The sequence below is a fragment of the Planococcus citri genome, chromosome 2 (assembly GCF_950023065.1).
Source record: "Planococcus citri chromosome 2, ihPlaCitr1.1, whole genome shotgun sequence".
Lineage (NCBI taxonomy): Eukaryota > Metazoa > Arthropoda > Insecta > Hemiptera > Pseudococcidae > Planococcus > Planococcus citri.
In genome coordinates this window covers 29,716,419-29,738,924 of record NC_088678.1, presented here as the reverse complement: position 1 = coordinate 29,738,924, position 22,506 = coordinate 29,716,419, and the positions used below count along the sequence as shown (strand labels likewise).

General features: G+C 35.2%; 1 protein-coding gene across 5 annotated transcripts in view; it reads left to right on the top strand.

Annotated features, from left to right (window-relative positions):
• Sox102F (transcription factor Sox102F) overlaps positions 1-22,506 on the top strand; it is a 190,584-nt gene that overhangs the window by 129,919 nt on the left and 38,159 nt on the right. The window contains exon 2 of one of the 5 annotated variants that reach the window (XM_065349590.1): positions 5,415-5,548. The exons of 3 other annotated variants lie outside the window; for them this stretch is intronic. Coding sequence is in view for 1 of the 2 variants with exons in the window: in XM_065349586.1 (XP_065205658.1) it covers positions 20,053-20,165 (113 nt within the window). In the remaining variant the exon portion in view is untranslated. Of the gene's footprint in view, positions 1-5,414; positions 5,549-19,364; positions 20,166-22,506 lie in introns of those variants that run through there. One more of the 5 variants, XM_065349586.1, reaches the window with a different exon arrangement.

Genomic DNA, 22,506 nt, shown 5'->3' with positions numbered 1-22,506 from the left:
ATAAAAAAAGTTTTTACGAGTTGTCGGTTCTCGAGGTTTTAAATATGATAATCGCGCCTCGTCATCGTCATCGGCGTATTAGTTTAATAACGTCCCGTAAGACTCTTATCTGATTTATTCGACTACTACTTTTTTTTCGCCCGTTTTATTTCTCATTTTTGTAATTAACAACGCTATAACGTTTTCGAAATTGCCACCAGTGAAGCTGCGTACGTATTTAACTCTCTATAGGATCTTCGTGATAGATGAACTGCGACCAAGTATACATACTATGTACCCTATGTACGTACCTAGAGACCTACGTGCATGGTAACCGAACACTATACGTATTGCATCGCATAGATTTTTCTCTTCTTTTTTCTTTTTTAATTAACGTATTTTTGTATTTGTGTAAAAAAAAAGAAGAAAAAAAAAGCACCGAAGACGAAGACTTTATACGTACATAACGATGTTTTGAAATACGACTATAGCACAATTGTACGTACGTAGGTATGGTACGTGGTTTTCGATGCATTAAAACGCCTCATAAATGGCGAACACATGTACACTTTTCAAGTTTTTATTTCACAATAGTGAATCCTTCGTCTTCGCGTGCTGTCTTCCAAGTCTCTCTCCCTCACTTCAACATTCAACACCGCAACCATTTCCATTTCCTTGGCACCTTGAACGCATCACTATACTGTATATTATAGACAAATACATATTGCACATGACAAAGAAGCTTTGTTTTTAAAAACACCGCACACTGAGCGAACTATAGTACCATGATATAGGCATTATAGCCATGTAAAAGAACACTTTTTGAATACTCGCTAATTTGTTGGCTTATTGTACGAAAAACGACCGCGTAAACACGCGTAATGAATATAATGATGGAATGAAATTTGTCATAGTCGTCTTACAAGAATTGATGACGAACGCCATCGTACAAATAATAATGTAGCTCTGTGACCACTCCTACAAGTACAACCAGTACTTATGTACATTGTAATGAAGTAGTATATTGCAATGTACTTGTTGTACTTGTTGTGTAATACACCAAGATTCCTCGAAAGAGAAAAAATGGCTCCTGCATATAGGAAGCCGGTAGAATTTTAGACTAGAATATGATAATCGAATCATTCAAACTAGGTACACGTAAGACCACGTATTCCTATCATTTTATCGGTCAAATTATGATTAATTTCTTCTATACCTAATGTTTTACACGTTATTGATATTTGCAGTTGATTATTTTTCCTTGTAGAACTAATCTGAGTAAATTAATTAAATGCTAGGTATTCTAAAAAATTATTGATTGCTAGTGAATTTTTTTCTTTCATTTCTAAATTCTAAATGAACTGAGTCAAATCAAAGTTGATATATTTTAATGATTAAAGATGGCCCTATTTGACGAATATTTTGAATTGAAAACATCTGGCCTGAAATTGATCACAGCATACAGCCTAATGAAAAATCATATACGAAAATAATCACGGAGATCACACCCCCTCCTTCCTGTTCGTCATCTAACCTACATATCCTATCTATCGTAAGTGGATTTCTCGCAATCATGAATACTCCAAAATTACTGTCATCATACGCTTACGCACAGATAAGTTTGATCACTGTATCAAAAACATTTAGCGTATAGAAAAAACGTGACGTATATGATAATTCAGTAATTTTTTTCAATCACATTCGATGATCGTAATTAAACCTATCTCATTCATTCAAATAGGTACTGAAAATTACCCAGTGAACCTAAATTTATCACGATCAAACTATTTTTCGAAATTGTGTCAAATTCTGAGTAAATGGTGATAAGAAAAACGTATACAAAAATAACGAACAGATAGTCAGAGCGAGAATTTCATTTTCTGGAATACCTTCTGATGATAAAATATAAGTAGGTGTAAGTATCTACTCGATCGTATTTTCATCGTCCGACAAACACCTACATCAAACCCACCTGTGGGCCGTCAAAAATGGTTTTCACTCCAGCACCTACCCAACCTGTTTCCAGAAAGAGCGATTGAAAATTTGCAAATCGCTGATTTTTGGTAAATTCGTGTTTTGAACATTTTTTCCTCGCAAATATTGAGCATTAATCAAGACAAAATATCATTCCTGAATGAAACTGGGGAAATATTTTTGAACTGACCACTATTGCTAGTTTCAACAAATCGAGAAAAAATGCCGAAAACTCGCGACTTTTTTTCGATTTTTTTGAAATTAACACTAATGGTCAAAAATTGGCACCAGTTCGTTCAAAAATATTTCCAAGATTTTTCAAGTTATAATACCTAATGGTAAATTTTAGAAGGTTTAACAGAAAAAATTCAGAGAGGTGCATATTATCGAAAAAATTGTAGCATTTTCTTCTAATCTGTTTTCGAAAAAATGGCCGAATTTCCAAAACGTGGCACTCGAAATTCTGCGTCGACCTATCTACGCCATTACCATAAAAACCCAAGATCAGTTCAAGGGTTCTACACTAAGCGGTTGAAAATGTGCAAACCACTAATTTTACAGTAAACTGGTTCTTTGAAAATATTTTTTTCTCATCTTATATTTCATATTAATATTATACGACGACGACGACGATCATATCTTATATCAAATCATCGAAATATATCAATTCTGAAACTAAAGAAACATTTTAGAATACAGTGGTTCGATTTTTTGTTCATTATTTCCAATTTCAAAAAATTGAGAAAAATAGAAAAAAACTCACCAAATTTTATCGTATTAAAGCTCTGACTTTCTAATAATCTTTCGGTTAGGTTAGGTTCGACGTTCTTTCTCTGACCTAACATTACCTGACCATAATTTCACTCAGCTTTATCGATGCTATTCTATTCTTGCCAGACCTTTTCAGAACTCATATCTCACATTCATTTATGTCATCTATGGCACAGTCCAGGAAGTGGAGCAGAGAGGGAGGTCATTGTACACTTTCAGTGTGGTTTTCTTCGATACCACGTTGCTTTTGAAGTTTTGAGGGTTCTGTTTGTGAGGCGTGAAGTTCTGAAGAACCATCATATTGAAAATAATGCCTCACAGGAAAAAAACTATCTCCCTCCTTAGTGGGGAATTTTTATGCTTCACAATTTTTTCGTGGTTTTTTGGCATGACTCTTTAGTTTTTGGCTGAAATTGATTTATAATGATGAAAAATTTGATTCATTTTTTCGTGTTTTCGATTTTTAATAAATTGAACTGTAAAATAATAATTCCCTCTGATGTGTTCAAGTCTACTGGTGCATTCACTGCATAAGAATATTTTTCCAAACAACCGAGCCAAGTTAAAAATTGATTTGTGATTCTCATATTTACCTTTTGCTCCAATTACATATGTATAGAGTAATATTCCACGTGGAAGCCAAATCTCAGGTCTACAACAGATCATTTCGACGACTACCTGCACATAAAAATGACAAAGATAATCAATTACAATTCACTTTTACACGAGCATAAATCATTTGAATATCACTATGTTGAAAAAATACCAATAATAAATCCTCAAAGCTCGTCTCTTTCGATTCTCCATTTATAGTTTTTACAAACATAAAATAGTATGTAAGTAAAATATAAAATTAAAATTTTGAAACCAAAGGTACGAGTACAATGATAATTTAAAACGAACGATGTTTGGCTCTGGTTTTATCGCAATATAGTAAAAATTTCTTTTATGGATGACATTTACAATGGTTATCGCGCTGACGCCGATATGTCACACGATGTGCAGCAGCGATGATCGCACCCCTCGATTAATCCATCTACACCTCCAAAAAATGAGCGAGATAAAAGAATGACTTCACGGGACATATTTTTAGACTGCAATAACAATACCGTATTCGTTTGATGCTTACTTACTGTTTTTTTTAGCTCGTAAATAAAAACGTCGTTTCGCTCTCCTAATCCTGCGATACTACCGACCGAAATTAGACGTAGGAGAGGTAGAGGGGGTCAAAACGACAAATGCAAATTAACAAGCTCGAATAAGCCACATGATGAATCACTCACAATTATTACAACCATATGAGAATTTGCCATACCTATACATTCAAACATCTACCTAGATATTTTTCTTCATCGTAAGAAGGAGTTCGAACTACGTAAAAAAAAAGAGGGGGGAGGAGAAAATCACTTCGAGGTCGATCGAGACATAATTAATTTCCTCAAAGCTCCACGACTTACACAACAAATCATCCAATACACCACGTCGATTTAGAATTTACAATGTCATCAAAAGTTCAAACAACACGACTCACTACACATCGTTCGGGGAAAAAACCTTTCTGAAAATCGCAAAAAAAAAAACAAGAGAAGAGGAAACCAAAAACACACACGCGTGCGTGTGCCACAATAAAAGGAAAACATTATTTTACAAAAATGTAAATACACAAACCAAGCGACGGTTTACTTTGCGGCTTTTTATCTGTTTGTTTGAATGAAAAGGAGGCAGGAAGTTTTAAATGTCATTTGAAGTTAACGGAGTATGTGAAGTCAAGGGATAAATCCCAAATAGCACGATATCAATGAAGAGGCCGCTGTTCTATACGACAATTTGTTATCGATAGTCAATTATTCCGCTTTCAATGGAGCGTTTACTAAGCGATTTGTCATTCTTGAACTCTTTTTCGATTGTCGTCGCAAGAATAAAAGACGTCTCGAAAAAAAGAACCAACGAGCATACAAAAAAATAAAAACACACGCTACCGCATGTACGAGTATGGATAGTGGAAGTGGAAAAAAAATACCCGATTCGAGGAAAAGAATAAAAGGATGAGCCATGGAATGCTACTTATAGGGAAAAGTTGTATGGCCGAGGGTAATCGTTATCCTTGATGGATTACGTCGGACAATGAAAAATTAATACTTTATCACTTTGACCAGACTGTTCGCTCGATTTACTCGTATATTCGAGACAGAGACCGAGACGGCTGTTTTTGCACTTTCAAAATTGCACTTTTTTCCTGCAGAGCGTCGAACATTGCACGTACACATAAATGAAACGATTTATACGTCGGTTTATTCCTTAAAATGGTGCTCGGATTTACCGAAGGTATAGTGAATTCTCAATGCGGTCAATTGATCACGCACTAACATCTTTTTCTCCTCTTTCATCACTTGTCTCATGTAACTGAATGACACCACAAGGGACATGATGCGATTGTCATTGTCGCCTAAACCAAATATGTACATAATAAAAAGTGTCAAAATGTTATCATCAGATCGTAAAAGGACATTTTTAAAAAATATTAACACATAGCCCCATCAAGGCCCTACAAAACTTCCTGTATTACTCGTTAAATGCGAGTTTGAATTTTTGGGGGTTTCGTTTCAATCATGATTGAGACATATACATAGGTATGCGTAAACTTTAAATTATTTACACCTGAAAGATTTCATGAAATCATTTTATTGCAGGCCCTCTGAATTTCCCCATTTCGTTCCAGCCTGCTAACAGGGAAAGTGCTTATATCCCTCACTCCGCAGCCACTGTTCTGGAGACAAAACTATTCGTTGAAATTCAAACTTTTGGAGAAATTCAAAATTTTCAGGTAGAAATTATTTGTCCATCTTATTTTTTCCAGAAAAATTCCTTGAGTATAATCACGCAACGAAATAATTTTCGTTCAATTATATCCCGAAATATGCTCCCTCAAGCTATGATTATACTGAACTTAGCCATAAACTTATTCCTCATATTTAACACTGAGGGCCAGTTGCAGAATGCATATTTGAACTCAGTTCAACATAAAACTCGGTTTAAATTCGAATAAAAATTGTTGGCTATCCAAAATTTGTGTTGATATGTGGATAAGTTAACGGTTAAGTTTATGACTAAGTTCAGTATAATCATAGCTTAAATTAAAAGCTTACATGACACAAATTTACAGACGGCTGATTTTGAAGTAATCAAATGCACAATTCAAAGTGTATTTTTTGCCATGAATTCAGCCCTCGTTTTCTAAAGAGGTTATACTTACCAAGAAAATGAATAAGAAATGAAGAAAGAGGATCTAAAAATCAACAAACATCGTTCAAATTTTTTTGGGGAGGGGAGGGGAGGAAGAGTGAGGTGGAAAGTGCTAATAAGTTTTTAGGACATTTTTCAAAGAAGGATTTTCAATGTTTGTTTTTTTGGCGGAGGAGGAGGTGGAGGAGAGATAAGATTTATAATTTTGTAATTTTTCATAGAACTGAAAAAAAATATGTAGTAATTTCAAAATTCTAAAAAGAGAACATAAAACTTATAATATTTTAAAGCTTTAGTCAAAAATAGATAAAAGCAAGAATTTTCAGTAATTTTGGTCAAAAATTGATGTAAAAGTATAATAGCAGGACACATAAGGAATAAGCAGGACTTCTAGATTTCCTTATAGTTCCTGTAGAAGTAAAAAAAATTGCTCATGATGCATCAGAAAAGTCAAAAAATTAAAGTTGACATTTTTCCAATTTTTTGGTAGGTAGGTACGTACATCTCAAGACAAAAAATTGAAAAATATTCAAATTTTCTATTAAACAAACTTGAACTCCGAAAAGCAAAAGAAGAGGAAGAGGGAAAGGACCCAAAGTGACTACATACTAAATTGAAAAGAGAAAAAATAATGACCTTTAGATGACTTTTGGATGACCAAATTTTCACTTTTGGATGATTTTTAGAGAATTTTTCGCGCTGATCACTGAAAAAAATTCCATAACATACGGATTTTTCACATTTTCAGAGTTTATGACAATTTGATAATTTAACAGTTTTTATTATTTTTTAGGTAACTTTTTCACCACTTCATTCAATTTCGATACTTTTTTTTCACAATTTTGCACATTTTCTTCAGACCTGGGCAATCAATTCGAAACATTTTTTTAGAATTTCAAAGCTTTGCTTAGCTGTCTAGTTTTCATCACGTTTCGAGGCCGGCACACAATCTGAACCACCACTCCCTCAACTTTTGAAAAAAAGGAAAAATTGATCACCACAAACTCGAGTAAAAATTCACCAGCAGTTTTCGAAAGAATAGAAACACATGTTCGAAAGCATGAAAGGGGGAAGCGGACGAGAAGGACATTGATAAATTCTTTCTTTTTACATCACTTATACTTAATAACTTAGCTAATACTGGACCATTTTAAATTTTTGGCTCATCAATTCGAGCACTATTTTCCTATCTCTCTCTTCCCCTCCCTCCCCCCCCCCCCCCAATAAAAATGGGTCTTTAAAAAGATAAATGAAGCGTTTCAGTTTCATTTGAAAAGTAATTAAACAAAAATGTCACTCATTCTATTCTATTCTATTCTATTCAACGTAAGAATGTTAATTTTGGCAGCGAACACGTAATTCGGATTCGTCCGATAAATAATCGAAATACCTATAAAACAATGTAAACGTATTGCGTGAACCAGCCATGGAGAGGAGATGTGAGGAAGTGCATTCTATATGATCAGGAAGAACACAGCATGCAGCAAGCAGCACGCAGCAGGTTAAAGGAAGTCATCTAGAGGGACTGTTGAGTATCCAGTCTCGAACCGTTGCGTATACTCGATGCCAAATCGATGACCCATCCGCTGATAAATATCGTACATTCGCGCGCCTATAATCCCTCGAATGAAAAAAATATATTATTCTTTTGGAAGGTAATAAAACAGCGGAAAGGTATATACAAAAGTGTAACAAATCTCGTGAAAGATAAAAAGCAGTATAATGGCACTCGTTGGTAGGATGATGAAGTTATTTACAGGATTGGAGTGAGTTCAAGAAAAACAATAGCACCCACTAATCTGTCCGCAAACGAGAAATGGAAACAATGCAATAAACGCGAGGCGAACAAACGATTGTTGTTAATAAAGCGGGAAATGCGCGGTTCAGTGCTTCGTAAAATATATCACCTTTGCCTCAGCATCATGCTCTTCTTCTGTATATGTATAGTATAATACACATCGAGCTTATACAGTACGTTAGATTATTAATTACATACACACAGGGCGAGGGGGCGAGGCGAACGACGAACGTCGAAGCGAGCTTTGGATCTGTATGCGATGTGGCCAAAGTAAACATTAACGTTTCATAGATATTTTCATCCGAAAGCGGAGAAAAGAGAGTATGGTACACAACAACCACAGGTTTCAGAATCATCAGAGGTGAGTGAAAATTCTTCTTGCAATAATGATAAATCACCGAACCGGGTCTCGGCTGTCGTCAGTGCTGCAGTCGCCGCTGCTGTTGAAGTTTTAATATGCGAATTTGTTTCCGAGCTTTAAGGGTTCTGCGATCCGCAATCATGACGACGAATGAGGTATACGACATACGACACACACGTATCATCGGCGCGATATGACTATTGATGAGAGGACGATGGGTAAAATTAATATTCTCCGGATCCCTTTGTAGTAGTACCATTCATCGTGTTAGCTTATGGTTTATTTAAACGCATAAATAAACATGTCGGTTGTTTGCAAATTTTACATTATCATCGCTTTTAAACATTGTTCGTATACCGCCGCCGACAACCAACCAACCTACTGGTGTATTAATAAAAGCGACATCAAACATGCACCCTTTCTTTTTTTCGCCCGCCCATCCTTCTTCGTCTATCGCAGGCGCGACTACCGTTCCAATTGTTTTTTTTTCACTTTACCCTACGCATATGTGGAGCCAATTACAGTACAGTTTATTTTTTATTCCGGTGGAATTTTTGTATAAAAAGTGAAGCCTGTTGCGTCCGAATCATTTCTGGAATTTTGCAAAAAAGTCCAGTCGAATGAAACTCTTGACTACAGATATCTAATCAAATCGTTGTTTCACATCATTTGTCTAGAATGATCCACTGCTAAAATATAATAAGCACCACACTGAAAAATATCTAAAAAAATAACTTTAAGAACCAAAAAAGCTTGAAAAAGTAACCGAAAAAGGGACAAAACCTGAGCATAAAAAAATAACAAAACAGTTCAAATCGAAATAAGTGTTCTAGATTTTGATTAAAATCTAATAATAGAACTCAATAAACTTGGAAAATTTGAACATTGCCCAAAAATTGATAATTATACGTTTTCGATTTCCATCAAGATTTTGTTTTTAAAAAAACGAGACTTCTGGAAACTTCAGGTAAAAAAGTGAAAAAGTTTGCAAATTCCGGCAAAAAAACAATTTTTGGCAAAAAATGAGACTTCTGGACAAAAAATAAGAATATTTGGATTTTTTTGCAAAAATATGACAATTCTTAGTTAGCAATTTTTGATAAAGGAGACTTTTTGATATTTTTTGCATAAATTGAAACTTTGACGATAATTTTGGCAAAAGACCGAGCAATTCTCGGCAAAAAAGAGACTTGTTGGTCATTTAGACAAAATGTGAAACTTTTGTCCATTTTTGGCATAGCCATAAATCGAGACTTTGGCAATAATTTTAGTAAAAGGCTGGGCTTTTTAGCAATTTTTGGCAAAAAACGAAACTTTTTAGCAATTTAGCTGAAAAGCGAGATTTTTTGACAAAAATACAAGCTTTTGACAACTACAGAAAGAAGCAATATACTTTTTAGAATCATTATCAAAAAATTGGTACTTTTGCTTTTTCTGGCAAATGAGCGAGACTTGAGGTAATTTTTGGAAAAAAGATGAGACTTTTTAGCAATTTCGTTGAAAAACTAGAATTTTTGTCAAATAGTGACATTTTCTAACTGCTTTTGTCGAAAACCTTTTTTTTTTTTTTTGCAACATCTTAATTGAAAAAACGAAACTCTTGGGTAACTTTTCGCAATTTCAGGGAAAAAAACTTTCGATTATTTTTTGGAAAAAAAAAAGAGATTTTTCAAGAGAATTTTTGTCAATTTTGGACAAAAAGTACATACGACTTTGGCAAATTGGAAATTACTCTTTCCACCCGAAAATTCGTCATTTCTAGACGGAAAATGATAGAAAAACTTTCACCAAACACGTAAACACAGATAATACGAGTACGCGGACACGTTGAATGAAATGAGAAGAGGTGCAAAAACTTGGCATCGTGAATCGGTTACAACACATCTCTACCAAAGTATACGCGTCTATATATACGTAAAATACACTCGCTCGTGAAAAATAAACATTGCGAATAATATATTGAAGACACGTTTTCGAAATAATTGATAATACAGATATTTGGAGCTTCTTATTGTGTTCGCATATTTAAACATATACACACATAAGTGGCATACAACGCAACACGTCAGAAACGTTTCGCGAACTATTTATTAAGGTGCCTCTCGACACGATCAGCCAAATGTTTCGCAGTCGCCTGCGATGATGCTGGTGGCCAATGCTGACGATGATGGAAAGGATGCAATTTTGGCTTTGTTTAACGGTCATTATTTTTCTATTTAGATGCACATTTGTACGGTATAAAACTTCGTCCCTCTCTCGAGTGAGCGCTCGTGCCACCCTCGATCGCGTCGGTGTCAATTTAAAGAGGTCAAAACGAGCTATTATTCTCTTGTCTGTTGGTTACGTCGAATAGCAGATAGATGCGAGGAATTTTTTTTTTAAAACAAAGTTGAAATCTTGGCGTTGTTTTATTCGTTTTAATGAATCGTATGAGGTATCAAAAAATAAAACAAAACAAAATTCTGAAAAAAATCCGTTCTTGAATTAAAATTTTACGGTGGGTGGTTTTTTGGGCAAACGATATCATTCTGAAAATTTTTCAAAACGATACTAACTTAGTATCTTCCCTATATCTTTATTCATGCAATTTTCGATGGCTAAGCAAAATCCCAACCCACAAACCGGCTTTCACTCAAATTTGAGCTGTAGAGCTTCTGAAATGAGAAAAAGGACAAGAATTTGACATGCACAATCAAATGCCATTCAAACATTGCTTCCTTTCAATCTTTTAACAATTTTTGAACCTGAATGAACGATTGTCTCCTGCGTTGAGAGGACAAGGAGGCACAACTCCTCTTAGGTATAATATTATAGTCCAACCTTACCCAATTCACTCAAAAAAATTTCCAACTTCCCACCCCCTCCTCCAGCTTTTAATCTAAAAGAAATATTCCCATTCTTAGCATAATTTTCGTGTATTTCGCAAAAGCACATAAATCTATCCCATCAGCACATACATCACACAAAAATTCCCTCGTTGACCAATATTTCACGTTTACACAAATTCGCAAGCAACGAGTACAAGTAAAGCAAACGCTCGCCAAAATCCTCTTACCTAACTAATCCCATTGTTTGCGTAACACTACACACAGCTCGTATAGAACAAAAGAATAATAATAAAACAACACGTAAAATTAGTCGTGTACAATGCTAATAAATTCACGAATATTTCAAGATGTTCGCGAGCGAGTGAGCAAGCAAGGTCAGGCAACGCACGAAATTTGGAACCCTGGGAGAATGGCTGAAATAAGGCGTAAAACTTGCCACTAAATCTAACGCCAAATTTCTGAATGAAAGCGATGCCGCAGCGACGCAGGCCGCCGGGCCGCCATCGGCGATAAAACGGTGTAAAACACGGTAGAGAAAGAAAAAAAAAGAAGAATTAGTATACGTTAAATGTTGGTGAACAATGACACAAGAAGACAAATACTTCCAACGTAGCTATTACTTCGTTTAAAATGCTCACTTTAATCGTACAAATTACGACTATTATTCTTTTTCTTTTTAATAGCTATACTAGAAAATAGCTCCAACGTTAAGAGAAGGCAGAAGAAAAAAATAAAGGAAAAAACTCGAGAGATATACCTACGTAAAAGAAATAAAATTAAGAGTTGACAAATGGTTAAAGGAGAAAAAAATCATTCAAATTAAAAAAATGATGAAGCATTTGGGAAAGAAACGATTTTAGTAAACGAGTAAAAGAAGTCTTTTTTTTACGTTGGTTTGGTATGCAATTGTCATTAGAAAGAAAAAAATGTTCAACATATGATTATAAAAATATACGAACAATTAGTATCTAATCTTGGGAGCTCAATTACAGAAACACTCTAATTGAATATTTTCTGCTCATTGCAGCCCAAGGGATTTAAATAAATCTTTAGCTGATTTTAAAAAAAGATATCGTTCAAATTTTCTCAAATGAATTTGCGTCATTAAGCTGATGAGAGAGGAGGGGAAAATCTACAAATATCATGGCTAGAAAGATTTTTAAAATCTATCACAATCAACGAGAAAGAGAGACTACCTCTCCAACCAGACCAAAAAATTTTCCAATAAACAGAGAAGCTTTCAAATTTTTGCTAGAAAATTTCAAAACTGAAGCCTCCTTAAAACGTCAGCTCAAAATGCCTCCAAATTAACGAATTTGCAAAGAAGCTTTTTCAAGTCTTCCAAGGGAGGATACAACTACTCAAGAATCTTCTTCAAATCAATCTTAAAACTCTCATCCAAAAACCAATATTATATCCCCCTTGGCTCCTCAGGCCTCTTCAAGTCACTACACAACTTATTAACTACCCAAAAAATGGCCACTCTCCACTAGTACTAAAACAAAACTATCTTGAACTACTAGAATACAAAAAATTCAATCTCTGCTTTACAGATGGATCAAAAATACCAACACTTCATTCAGGGTATGCCTACTCTATTAATGATAAAATTTCAAATGTTAAAATCCATAACTGCTCTTCAATCTACACTGCCGAACTCATAGCTATTTTCCACTGCCTCTGTGATATATTCTTCATTTATGAACAGAAAATAAGTCTTTCTTAATTTAGAGTGATTCCCTCAGCTCACTAACTGCTATCCCCCTAATTCAAAATATTCATAAAACTCTATTTGATTTACAAAATTCAAACTTCTCCATCCAGTTTATATATGTACACAGCCATGTTGGAATCACAGAAAATGAAATTGTAGATGAAAATGCAAAATCTGCCACTACTCTTTCTCCTCTCACATTTATCACAGCTGACGACCTTAAATCTATCTTCACACAAAACATACTTAAGAAATGGCAAAACTTTTGGTCCCTCCAAACATTAAACAAGCTCTTTCACTAAAAAAAACTACTCATCCTTGGAAAAACCTATCTCAACTGAATAGACTCGAAAAAATCATTTTAACCAGATTGAGAATTGGCCACACAAAAATCACCCACAATCATCTCTATGAAAAGACCCCAAAACCCACATGCCAGTTCTGCCTGTCAGAACTTAGATATATCTGTCCAACACTTACTATTTCACTGTCCCTCCTTACATCAGCACAGACTATCCCTACAAATAGATGAAAGATCCCTATTCATACCAGACGACCCTTCCGAAATAAAAAAATTCTTACACCTAATTAAAAAACTTGACCTTACCAACTCGATTTAAATCTCACACGACGGGTGTATATTATAATCAAGTAATTACAAACACCCCCCCCCCCCAAAAATTGAATAATCTCAACACAGATATTCGAAAATTTTTTTCAATTTCCAAAATTTTTGAAATTGCGAATTTTATAATATTTTGGAAAAAAATACTTTTTCTGAGTTTCTCAAATTTTCTGAGTTAACACTATCAACACACTCAAATTCGCACAAGTCCTGTTGAAATGTTCCAAAAATGGATAAAAAAAATAAAATTCGAAAGATCACGTGATCACACACTATATTTACAAAAATGGATCTTCCAAAGAAGGTTCAATTTTTATTCATTTCAGATCAATTTAGATCAATTTCTCCTCTTAAAATTCAACAAATAACAAACTCGAAGAGCCCATCTCGAAATTCCACAAAAATACACGAGTTTTTGCCATCAACAAAACAGTATTTTTTCAGGTCACATTCAAACTCGTATTTCTCAACTGATGCTTTTCTCCATTTACGAATTGCACAGGCTTGTACACCGAACAGGACGGAAATTCGAACGAAATTAAAACGATTGAGGGATGAGGGATGTTTGACATTCGAATACGCACACAGGAGGAGACGATTGCCAAATTACGCCGTTTTATAAACGAAATTTAGAATAGACGAACCCCTGTGTGTTTGCAAGGGTTTGTTTACCCTCGGTCTGTAAAATTATTGAAAATTGTTTTAATATCATTGTGTGATTTGTACGATTACGATTACTTTCGAGTGCTGGGACAATTTCGAGGGTGACGTCGCCTGATGCTCGTTCTGCGATTGGTACCTTTAGCACATCGCAACTTGGAAAAAAATAAAAATTGGGAGCAAAATATCCGCCTAAGGCGCTACTTGCTTCATTTCCTCGTACCGATTTAGGTTAACATATTACACGTTGAAACATATATACGCCAAAATAAGAAACTCAAGAATGGATTTACGCTAACACAAAATAGACAGCACGATGATTACACATATAGATTGTGGCTGAATGGTCTCGCGGATGACGATGACGAAGATGAAGCGGTTAGGAGCAGGGGCAGGGGCAGCGGGATCGCAGCATGAAGAAGAGGAACCGAAGACACAGTGTGATATGCACATGTGCCGCGCTACGTCGTTTATCACGAAAATACTGGCCTTCTCGTCATTATCGTACAAGTTGTCATAAAAAATGAAACAACAAGAGAGTTGTACAACACGTTCCAACTATTCTTACAAGTTTTGTTTCAGCCAATTTATCAGGCAAAGGAGAGAATTTAGAAGAAAAAAAAGAACAGTAACAAAAAAAATGCTAGTACAAATATATCAACCGGCTATACCGCATAGTATACGAAGAATTCGAATATCGTTTGTTTTCCGAACACATCGTATTTCTAAAAAGTAACACCGTTAAGCACCCGATAAAATGTATACATCCGTTCGCGTGCCACCGCCGGCCGCGCGATGCCATGCCCGCGAGATGCGGCGATGTGGCATTTAACACGAATTTTATGTTCGCTAAACGTTGACACATCCTGTACTTTTTCATTTCTTCATAGTCGTGTTAATTTTTTTCTTAATTTTCTGCTTCCCCCTTTCTCTCTCCCTTCTCGGTTTTTTTTTCTTCTTTTAATTATTATTTATAATAGGAACGAAATACGAGTTGAAATTATAATTCGAGAAAGCAAACGAGGCCTTAGTAGACCTCCTCCATGCCTACAAAAAATGCCACTTTTTTCGCGTCAAGTACATACAATCGATCGTACGCCAGTCAAATTTTCTGCTAAATGTCAATTTGCTGGCGATACGTCGCGGAAAATGTTGCAATTAAATAACCAGACGTCTATCTATATACTTAAGGCAGTACGTGTATAGAAAGTCGCGAATACAAATTAATAATATGGATGTTTAAGAGAAATTTATGAGCCGCGAAAGTTCGCAAGAACGAATTAAACGATGTCATTGTGTCGAGCCAAGTAGATTTTTTTTCTTTCGGCAAGCCCCAAACGTTTGAAAACGGAATGAGAAAAATTTTTCGAATTACGATCGCTGAAGAAGAAGCTAATACATTTTACATACGAAGGGTAGTCTAGTTGAAAAACGAAAGCAGCGACTAATTTTTGATTGTTGTGTAAAGGAAATGATGCGATTAAAATGTTTTTGTCAGCTAATTAGGTGTTTATTTTAAATAGGAAAGTTGTTGAAGTCCACGATACATAGATGATGGTTGTTGTGCCTCATAATACACCGAGGAATGCGCAATTCGGTTGCCAAAGATTGAGAATTTTTTTTAGATTAGTATCGTACGATTACATAGTCTTTGGAAGTGTGAAGTGGGGAGAGAGGGAAGGGGTCAGAAGAGACTACGCTAGAGGCGTTGAAGTACAAGAAAAAAATTGAAATTCGAATTAGGTACACTGATCGTGAGATGGATATAAAATGAAGATAACAGTGATTCTTCATTTCAGAAAAATTTGATCAAAAAAGTCAGCTCAATTTTTATATGAAAAATTGCAACATCGCCATTCGATCACTTTCAACCATGGAGAAAAAATTTCATTTCCACCCTCTCATAAAGCTCGTGATTTGATAACCACCGAGTGTACAACTCATCGTCTATACATCTGCAGATGAGAATATTGAGATTTCACTCCATTTTTGACCCAGCAAACAGAGAAAAACCCGAGAATTTCCCATCTTGAAAATCATTGAGAAAACCACCGTCTTCGTCGATCAATAATTGAGAATCACATTCTCGGAAACTTTTACCTCTGCAACTGCAAGAAATGAATAAGGTTAAGATTCTGAAATACTAATCACAAATTTGAACGAGAAGGAGTATACCGACTAAGAAAACAATTCAAAAAGCTTATCAAAATTGCCAATCAGTCAACTCATTGGTCACCAACAAAAAAATTCAAACGGAATGGTTCTGGTAAAAAATTCAAACTCTCTTTCAATTATCTATTCCATATAATACATTTGTTGACTTTTATCTCGACACAAAAAAAGTAGCGTCATAAATACATACATACTTAACCCATATCAAATTCACCCTGCCCTCGTATTTTATTATCAAAATAGGTATACCGCGAAAAATTGCTATACTTTCCAACACATGTTTTCAAATACATACTATACAGTTCCAAAGCAGAAAGCATATTCGCACATAATGTACGTATCTCTTACTTCAGATAATGATTTCAACGAACCAGATAAAACCCCACAAAACTAGCACGAAAATTACATCAAAATGCAACTTATAATTAAGCTTTATACTGAAAAAAATTAGTAATGCACATGGTGTTCATTTTTTCTCAAAAGCCGAGGAAAAGGAAACATTTAAAAATTTGTTTATCAATTTTCAGAAAATATTGCAATACTATTCAATATTCAGAAAATATTCTATAAGGTGACGAATCACCACGGGAACAAAGAATGACACCAACCAAACACGGTGCTATCGAACAAATTTCACTCAATTATGCGATAGGGAAACGTGAGGTGAAGAGGGTTTACATAGAATTTTTTGAAAAAGATAAGACCTTAATTGCATTTTTATATTGACTCATTGATGAAAAAAAAGCTAAATATCGTGAAAACTGATTCAACCGGAAATGATTTCGAAAAATTGAGATTTTCAAACCATAAAAAATTAGATACGACCATCAAATACGTATGTATTTGTAAATAAATCAGATTGAATAAAAAAGCCACCAAAAGCTCCTGAACTACGTTTTAGGCAGCATTGATTGAAAAAAAATTTCAATATGAGTGAGTGTCCACTTTACTTACCAAATTCTGAGCTGCCAAAATTGATTTATTAGATTTTTGACAATTTTTTGATAATGGTGAAAATATGAAATTCGGTTCATACATTCAATTTTACACTGACCCCCTTCCTCTTTCAATCGATTGTTATACCATTTTCGAGGAAATCTGGAGCCTCCAGCAAAAGTTGGGTTTTCTCCAGAGTCCAGATATTTTTTTTAAAAAACACTTTTTCAACTCGTCACCTCAGATTTGCAATTCACCTGTCATGTCACTATTGATTCGGAATATCGAATTCACGGCAAAGATGAAATTTTCAGCTGCCGAAATTGATTACAACACCTTCTGGAACAATTCGAAATTGCTGGAGAAAAGTGAACTTTTGCTGTAGAATCCAGGTGGACTCGAAAATGATGGCAATAGATTTACGAGGGTCGACTTCAAGTAATACGTACAACAGGTTTTGAGTAAATTGTAACAAAAATTGACGATTTTGGTATAATTTCAAAATTTGGGACTTTCAACATGTAAAAAAATACACTTTTTTTCTCGTCACCTAGGATTTTCAGGGATTTGCCAATTTCAATTCGGAATCTTCAACATGACAGGATTCGATTTTCAGCTGCCGAAATTGATTACACCTTCTGGAAAGATTTGAAATTGCTGGACAGAAGTCACCTTTTGCTGTAGGCTCCAGGTATGCTCGAAAATGATGGTATTCGATTGGGGGGGGGGTCGACTTTTAAAAGAAAAAAATTGAAGAGCTTTATTCCAAAGTAGGTCGTCATTTTTTTCTCCAAAAAATGCGTTAAAAATTTTTGATACTGAAATTTGTTCTGTTTCCAAAGGTCTGGCACATTTCCTTTCTTTGGCGACATAGAACAATTTGCATTGTAGAAAAATTTACTTTGAAAAAGCGATCACTTAACCAACTTTTGAAGTAAAAAATCTCCGTAAAACATGTTTTTAAAAAAAATGACTTGACCCACTTTGGAATAGAGCTCTTCAATTGTATCTATCTACACAACGTTTTAAAAAGTTACCTATTGTGTGAAAATGTATCGAAATTTTTTTCTAGGTATGCTCAAGTACATTCATTTCGATGTTACCAATCTTTTTTTTTCATTTCCAAGGTTTTGATGCTGGTACAAGTGAGAGGGGGAAAATCTCAAAATTTCAAATTTTAACCGAATTTTCGAGATTATTCCACGAAATTTTTCGGACGATCGCGATCCGTGAGAGAAAAAAAGAGTTGGAAACAATTTTATTTTCCAAAGAATGACTCTCCTCAACTTTCCATCAAAACTGCTAAAAAAAACTAATCATTTCAAGAGGAGAACAAATCATTCTTCCAATAAGACCATTTATTACGAAGCAAAATCTGCCATGCAATTTAAAATTCGTAAGGTCATAGCTTTCTTATCATCGATTCATCGATTGAAACAATTAAGATTGAAAAATTTACGTAATTTCGCTACAGCTCTTAGATAGCAAAAATTACTCAACAAATTTGAAACCACACGAAAAAGTTCTACACCGCTCAAATTAAAGGAGGCGTAATTTTTTCAAGTAGGTCAATACCTAATATTTCATTATCACTTCTACGAGTACGTCCAAAACAACGGAAATTTCAAGTAATAAAAATTCCCAGTTGAAATGACAAATTTTGAGGGAAAAAAACATGCAAAAACAAAAACCACCAACGAAATGTATGACTAAATTCATAATTTGAAACACATTTGGCATTATCTCCAACGGATACATCACAACACAGATATTAAAAAAATTATCAGTAAAATAGTAATTCGTGAATATAGTCATCTTTTGCGAGAATCGTGTAACTTATGTAATTGAATCAAAAAACGAACCAAAATAATAAATTTTCCTACGTAACTTGCGTACGTCTAGTTCACAGAATACATCGAAAAAATCCATCAAACCAGCACTGCACACTGCACAGGCACCTTTACGTCAACTTTTTGGAAAATTGGGAAAAATCCAAACGGCCGGAATTTTTCAAAAATTACAGTCCAGTTATAAAATAATACTATTCGCAATACATCGGAATTTACGTCATGAAACGTACACAAATACGCCATTGAATTTCCCTAATTTACTTTAATACATATTTTAAAAACATTTAGGTAAATACTCGGTAACGTGATCGTGATAACGAGTAGCAATTTAGATGGGCAAAAAAAAACGTCGATTCTCCCACCACTATTAAAATTTATCGCGAAATTTCACGATACCGTTGCAAAGTCTCACAGTAAAGGCCTGATTAGTAATTACGAGCGAACTTGTCTCGCCAATTAATTGTTCTCGTACTTGCACCTTTTCAACGCTGATATCGATTAGTAAAAACAAAGTATTAATAAATAGAGAACCTTCTGTGCTAATTATCTTTTCGCGATTTTTCTCTTTTTTTTCGCAATTATTATCAATCACACGTTTATAATACTTCGGTATACCGATCGGAAAACGAGTTCGAATCATCGCGCTGTGTTCACCTTTCGTTCGGCAGAAAGACAATCATAATTTTTCGTAAAAGTCGCGTCGTCGTCGTCGTCGTCGTCGTTGATCGTTCCATCGAATCGGCAAATCTCGTACCTAGATCCAGTGCACGATGACGAATTATCTAAAACTCGCGTACAAAAGCTCGAAAAATAATTGTTAATTAGTAATATTCGTGTATTTTGTTTAGTGCCGCTGTACTGTTGAGGAGAAAACATCGTTCGCTCGCGTCGTCGTCGTCGTGGCCTAAACCGTTGGTCGGAATTATTTACGAGATAAGAGTAAAATAATAATAAGTAATGTGTGCGGCAGTCTCGAACGCGTAGTTAGTCCATTATTTGTAAGTTATTTTAAGGATCAGTTAAAAGGGCACGACGCTACAGCGCCGACGACTATACAACTGTGCTACTGTAATCGCATATGTACGTCTAAGTACACCGACTCTGACAACAGACGTTTTTTCTACATACATACACTCATTCGATGACCCGATCAAGATTGTCTGTACTTCCTGCGTCTTCCGGATTACGCTCCAGAGACGTGGTGATGGTGTCGTATCGACCACTGTTCAAAACGACTCCGATATTTCAATCAAGGTATGTTCCACGACTCCTCGTATTCTTCGATTCTTTTTAGAAAAAATTTCACGTTTCGGTTCCTTCGGTGTCTCTTTTTGCAATTCCGCCAAAAAAATTCGCAGATTCCTATAATTTCTCAAAAAATGTCGTCAATTGTATTCGAATTAATTGATAATAATAAGGCAAAAAAGTACATCTATTCTACGTAAAATCTACTTATGTAACACTCTCATAATCATCCACAAATGCAGTTCGAACGAATCGTTCTCAAACGACACTGCGTTAATTTGAACATCTCCACATATGACGAATACTTTCCATCGTTCCGTTGAAATAGGGTTAAATGGTCCGTACCGAAAACGAAAATCTGCCGCCGGATCATGTACAATACTTCCCTATCTCTCTTCGAACGAACCCACACACGTATATAATACACTCCTCCAAAAACGCCGTACTCGTATATCCGCACCGCGAATGCGAGCGAGGAACACCTATCGTTTGAATTATTGTTTTCTCTCACCCGTGTACTCTCCGCATCACACGTTGATTAAGTAATTACACCGGCGAACCTTTGTGATCTTGATTAGCAAGTCGAGATAAACGCTACGACGAGTCGACGACGACGACGACGAAAACGAAAACGGACTCGTCTCTCCGCCACATTCTACACATTCTCTGCAACATCTTCTAATTAAACGTATTTTCAAAATAGTACCTACCTACCTATGCGTATACTCGAAACAGTTCAGCCTACACACATTAGGCCTACAAAACTCGTACCTACAATCTACATACGAACACATCACCACATCACTTTCTCGTCGTCTCTCACTCGCACACCGCAATCTTAATGAAAACCTACAATCCTTTCTAGTACCTACAAGGAAATTAGTCTTAAGGTTGCGCAGGAAAAGCGGCGATATAGAATTGAAGAATCGAGGGAATGTTTTCTTCGTTACGACAGGATACAGTTCATTTCCCTAAGAAAATAGGAAACGTCGAAGATGTTTAATTTGAATTCTCTGTGTTCGTTTATCATCGTTATACTACCCATAATCATCATCATCTTCTTCTTCTATCGTATTTCGGAAATTATTTCATTCGATGATTGAAAAATACGCCACGGTGAGCCAACGTATCTCTCAATCCAGCCCCCTCCTCTCCCCTCCTCGCAAATCAATTCCTCCTCTTGTCTCGTCTCCATCTATAGTTGTATACTATAATTTCTTCGATTTGTAATTAGTTCTGGCTGGCCAAAGCGACGATACATTAAATTAATAATTTTTTACAACGAATCATTTGCTACTGTTGTTGTTGTTGCTGCTGCTGTTACTGCTGCTTCCGATGTATAGCATGCAGTTGCTGAGTTCTGATCCAGATGAGTACGTACTCGGAAAAGCGATTTATTTTTCGAAGAAGACAGGATGATGGGTATGGGATGGGGAAGTGGAAAGAGAAAACGAAATACAAAAACAAGAATGGATTTAATAAATTCGTATCATTATCTAGATAATACGAGCACAAGATTCGATAAGTATTATCTTCTGTTTAATTGCCATTGATATCGGGCAATCAGTGAAAATGCTTCGAGCATTGTTAGGGAACCATTCGCATCACGTATGCAACAAGTTTCGGTTAAATTCAGCAGTACTAATTTTCAGTGTCTCGAACGAGAGTTTTCGTTTATTGAAATCAGGTAAGCTATTTCAGTTTTAAGAAATATAAATTTGGTACAACCAAATTTGATTGTACCAAATTTGATTTCGAGCATGAATCGATTTATAAAATCTTTGATTTCGGAATACAAATTTTGAAAAATGGGAAACGAAAATGAAGTTGAAAAATAATCCAACTGGTATTTTGAAACAAACTTCAACAGACCCATATCTCCAGTAGCTTTCAATCAATGAAAATCTAAACGATCGCTCAATTCAATTTTCAAAGTCGAGGCATTCTGTTCCAACAAAATTTGGGAATCAAAATTGAAAATAATGCATTTCTTCTTTAGAATAAAAATGCCAAATTTCAATGAAAATTCTCAATTTTATGTAAGTATTGAAAATCAAGAAAACTTCTTGCTTTTAAGCTCTTTTCAAGTTTTTTGTGCCTGGTACACAGTACGATGGGTCCTAATCTCATTTCTGTTCCAAATTTTGAAAACAATGTTTATGATAAAATTTTAAGATGAAAAAGCACGATTTTAGACACTACATTATGCATACAAGTAAGACTTCTTTTTTTGAAAGGGCAAAGACCAAAATTTTACACGTCAATTTTTCGTTTTCAGGATGGATTTTTTGTGTGTGTGGGGGGGGGGGGGGCGTCGATAATACAATCACTATTTCAACTTGTCGTTTTT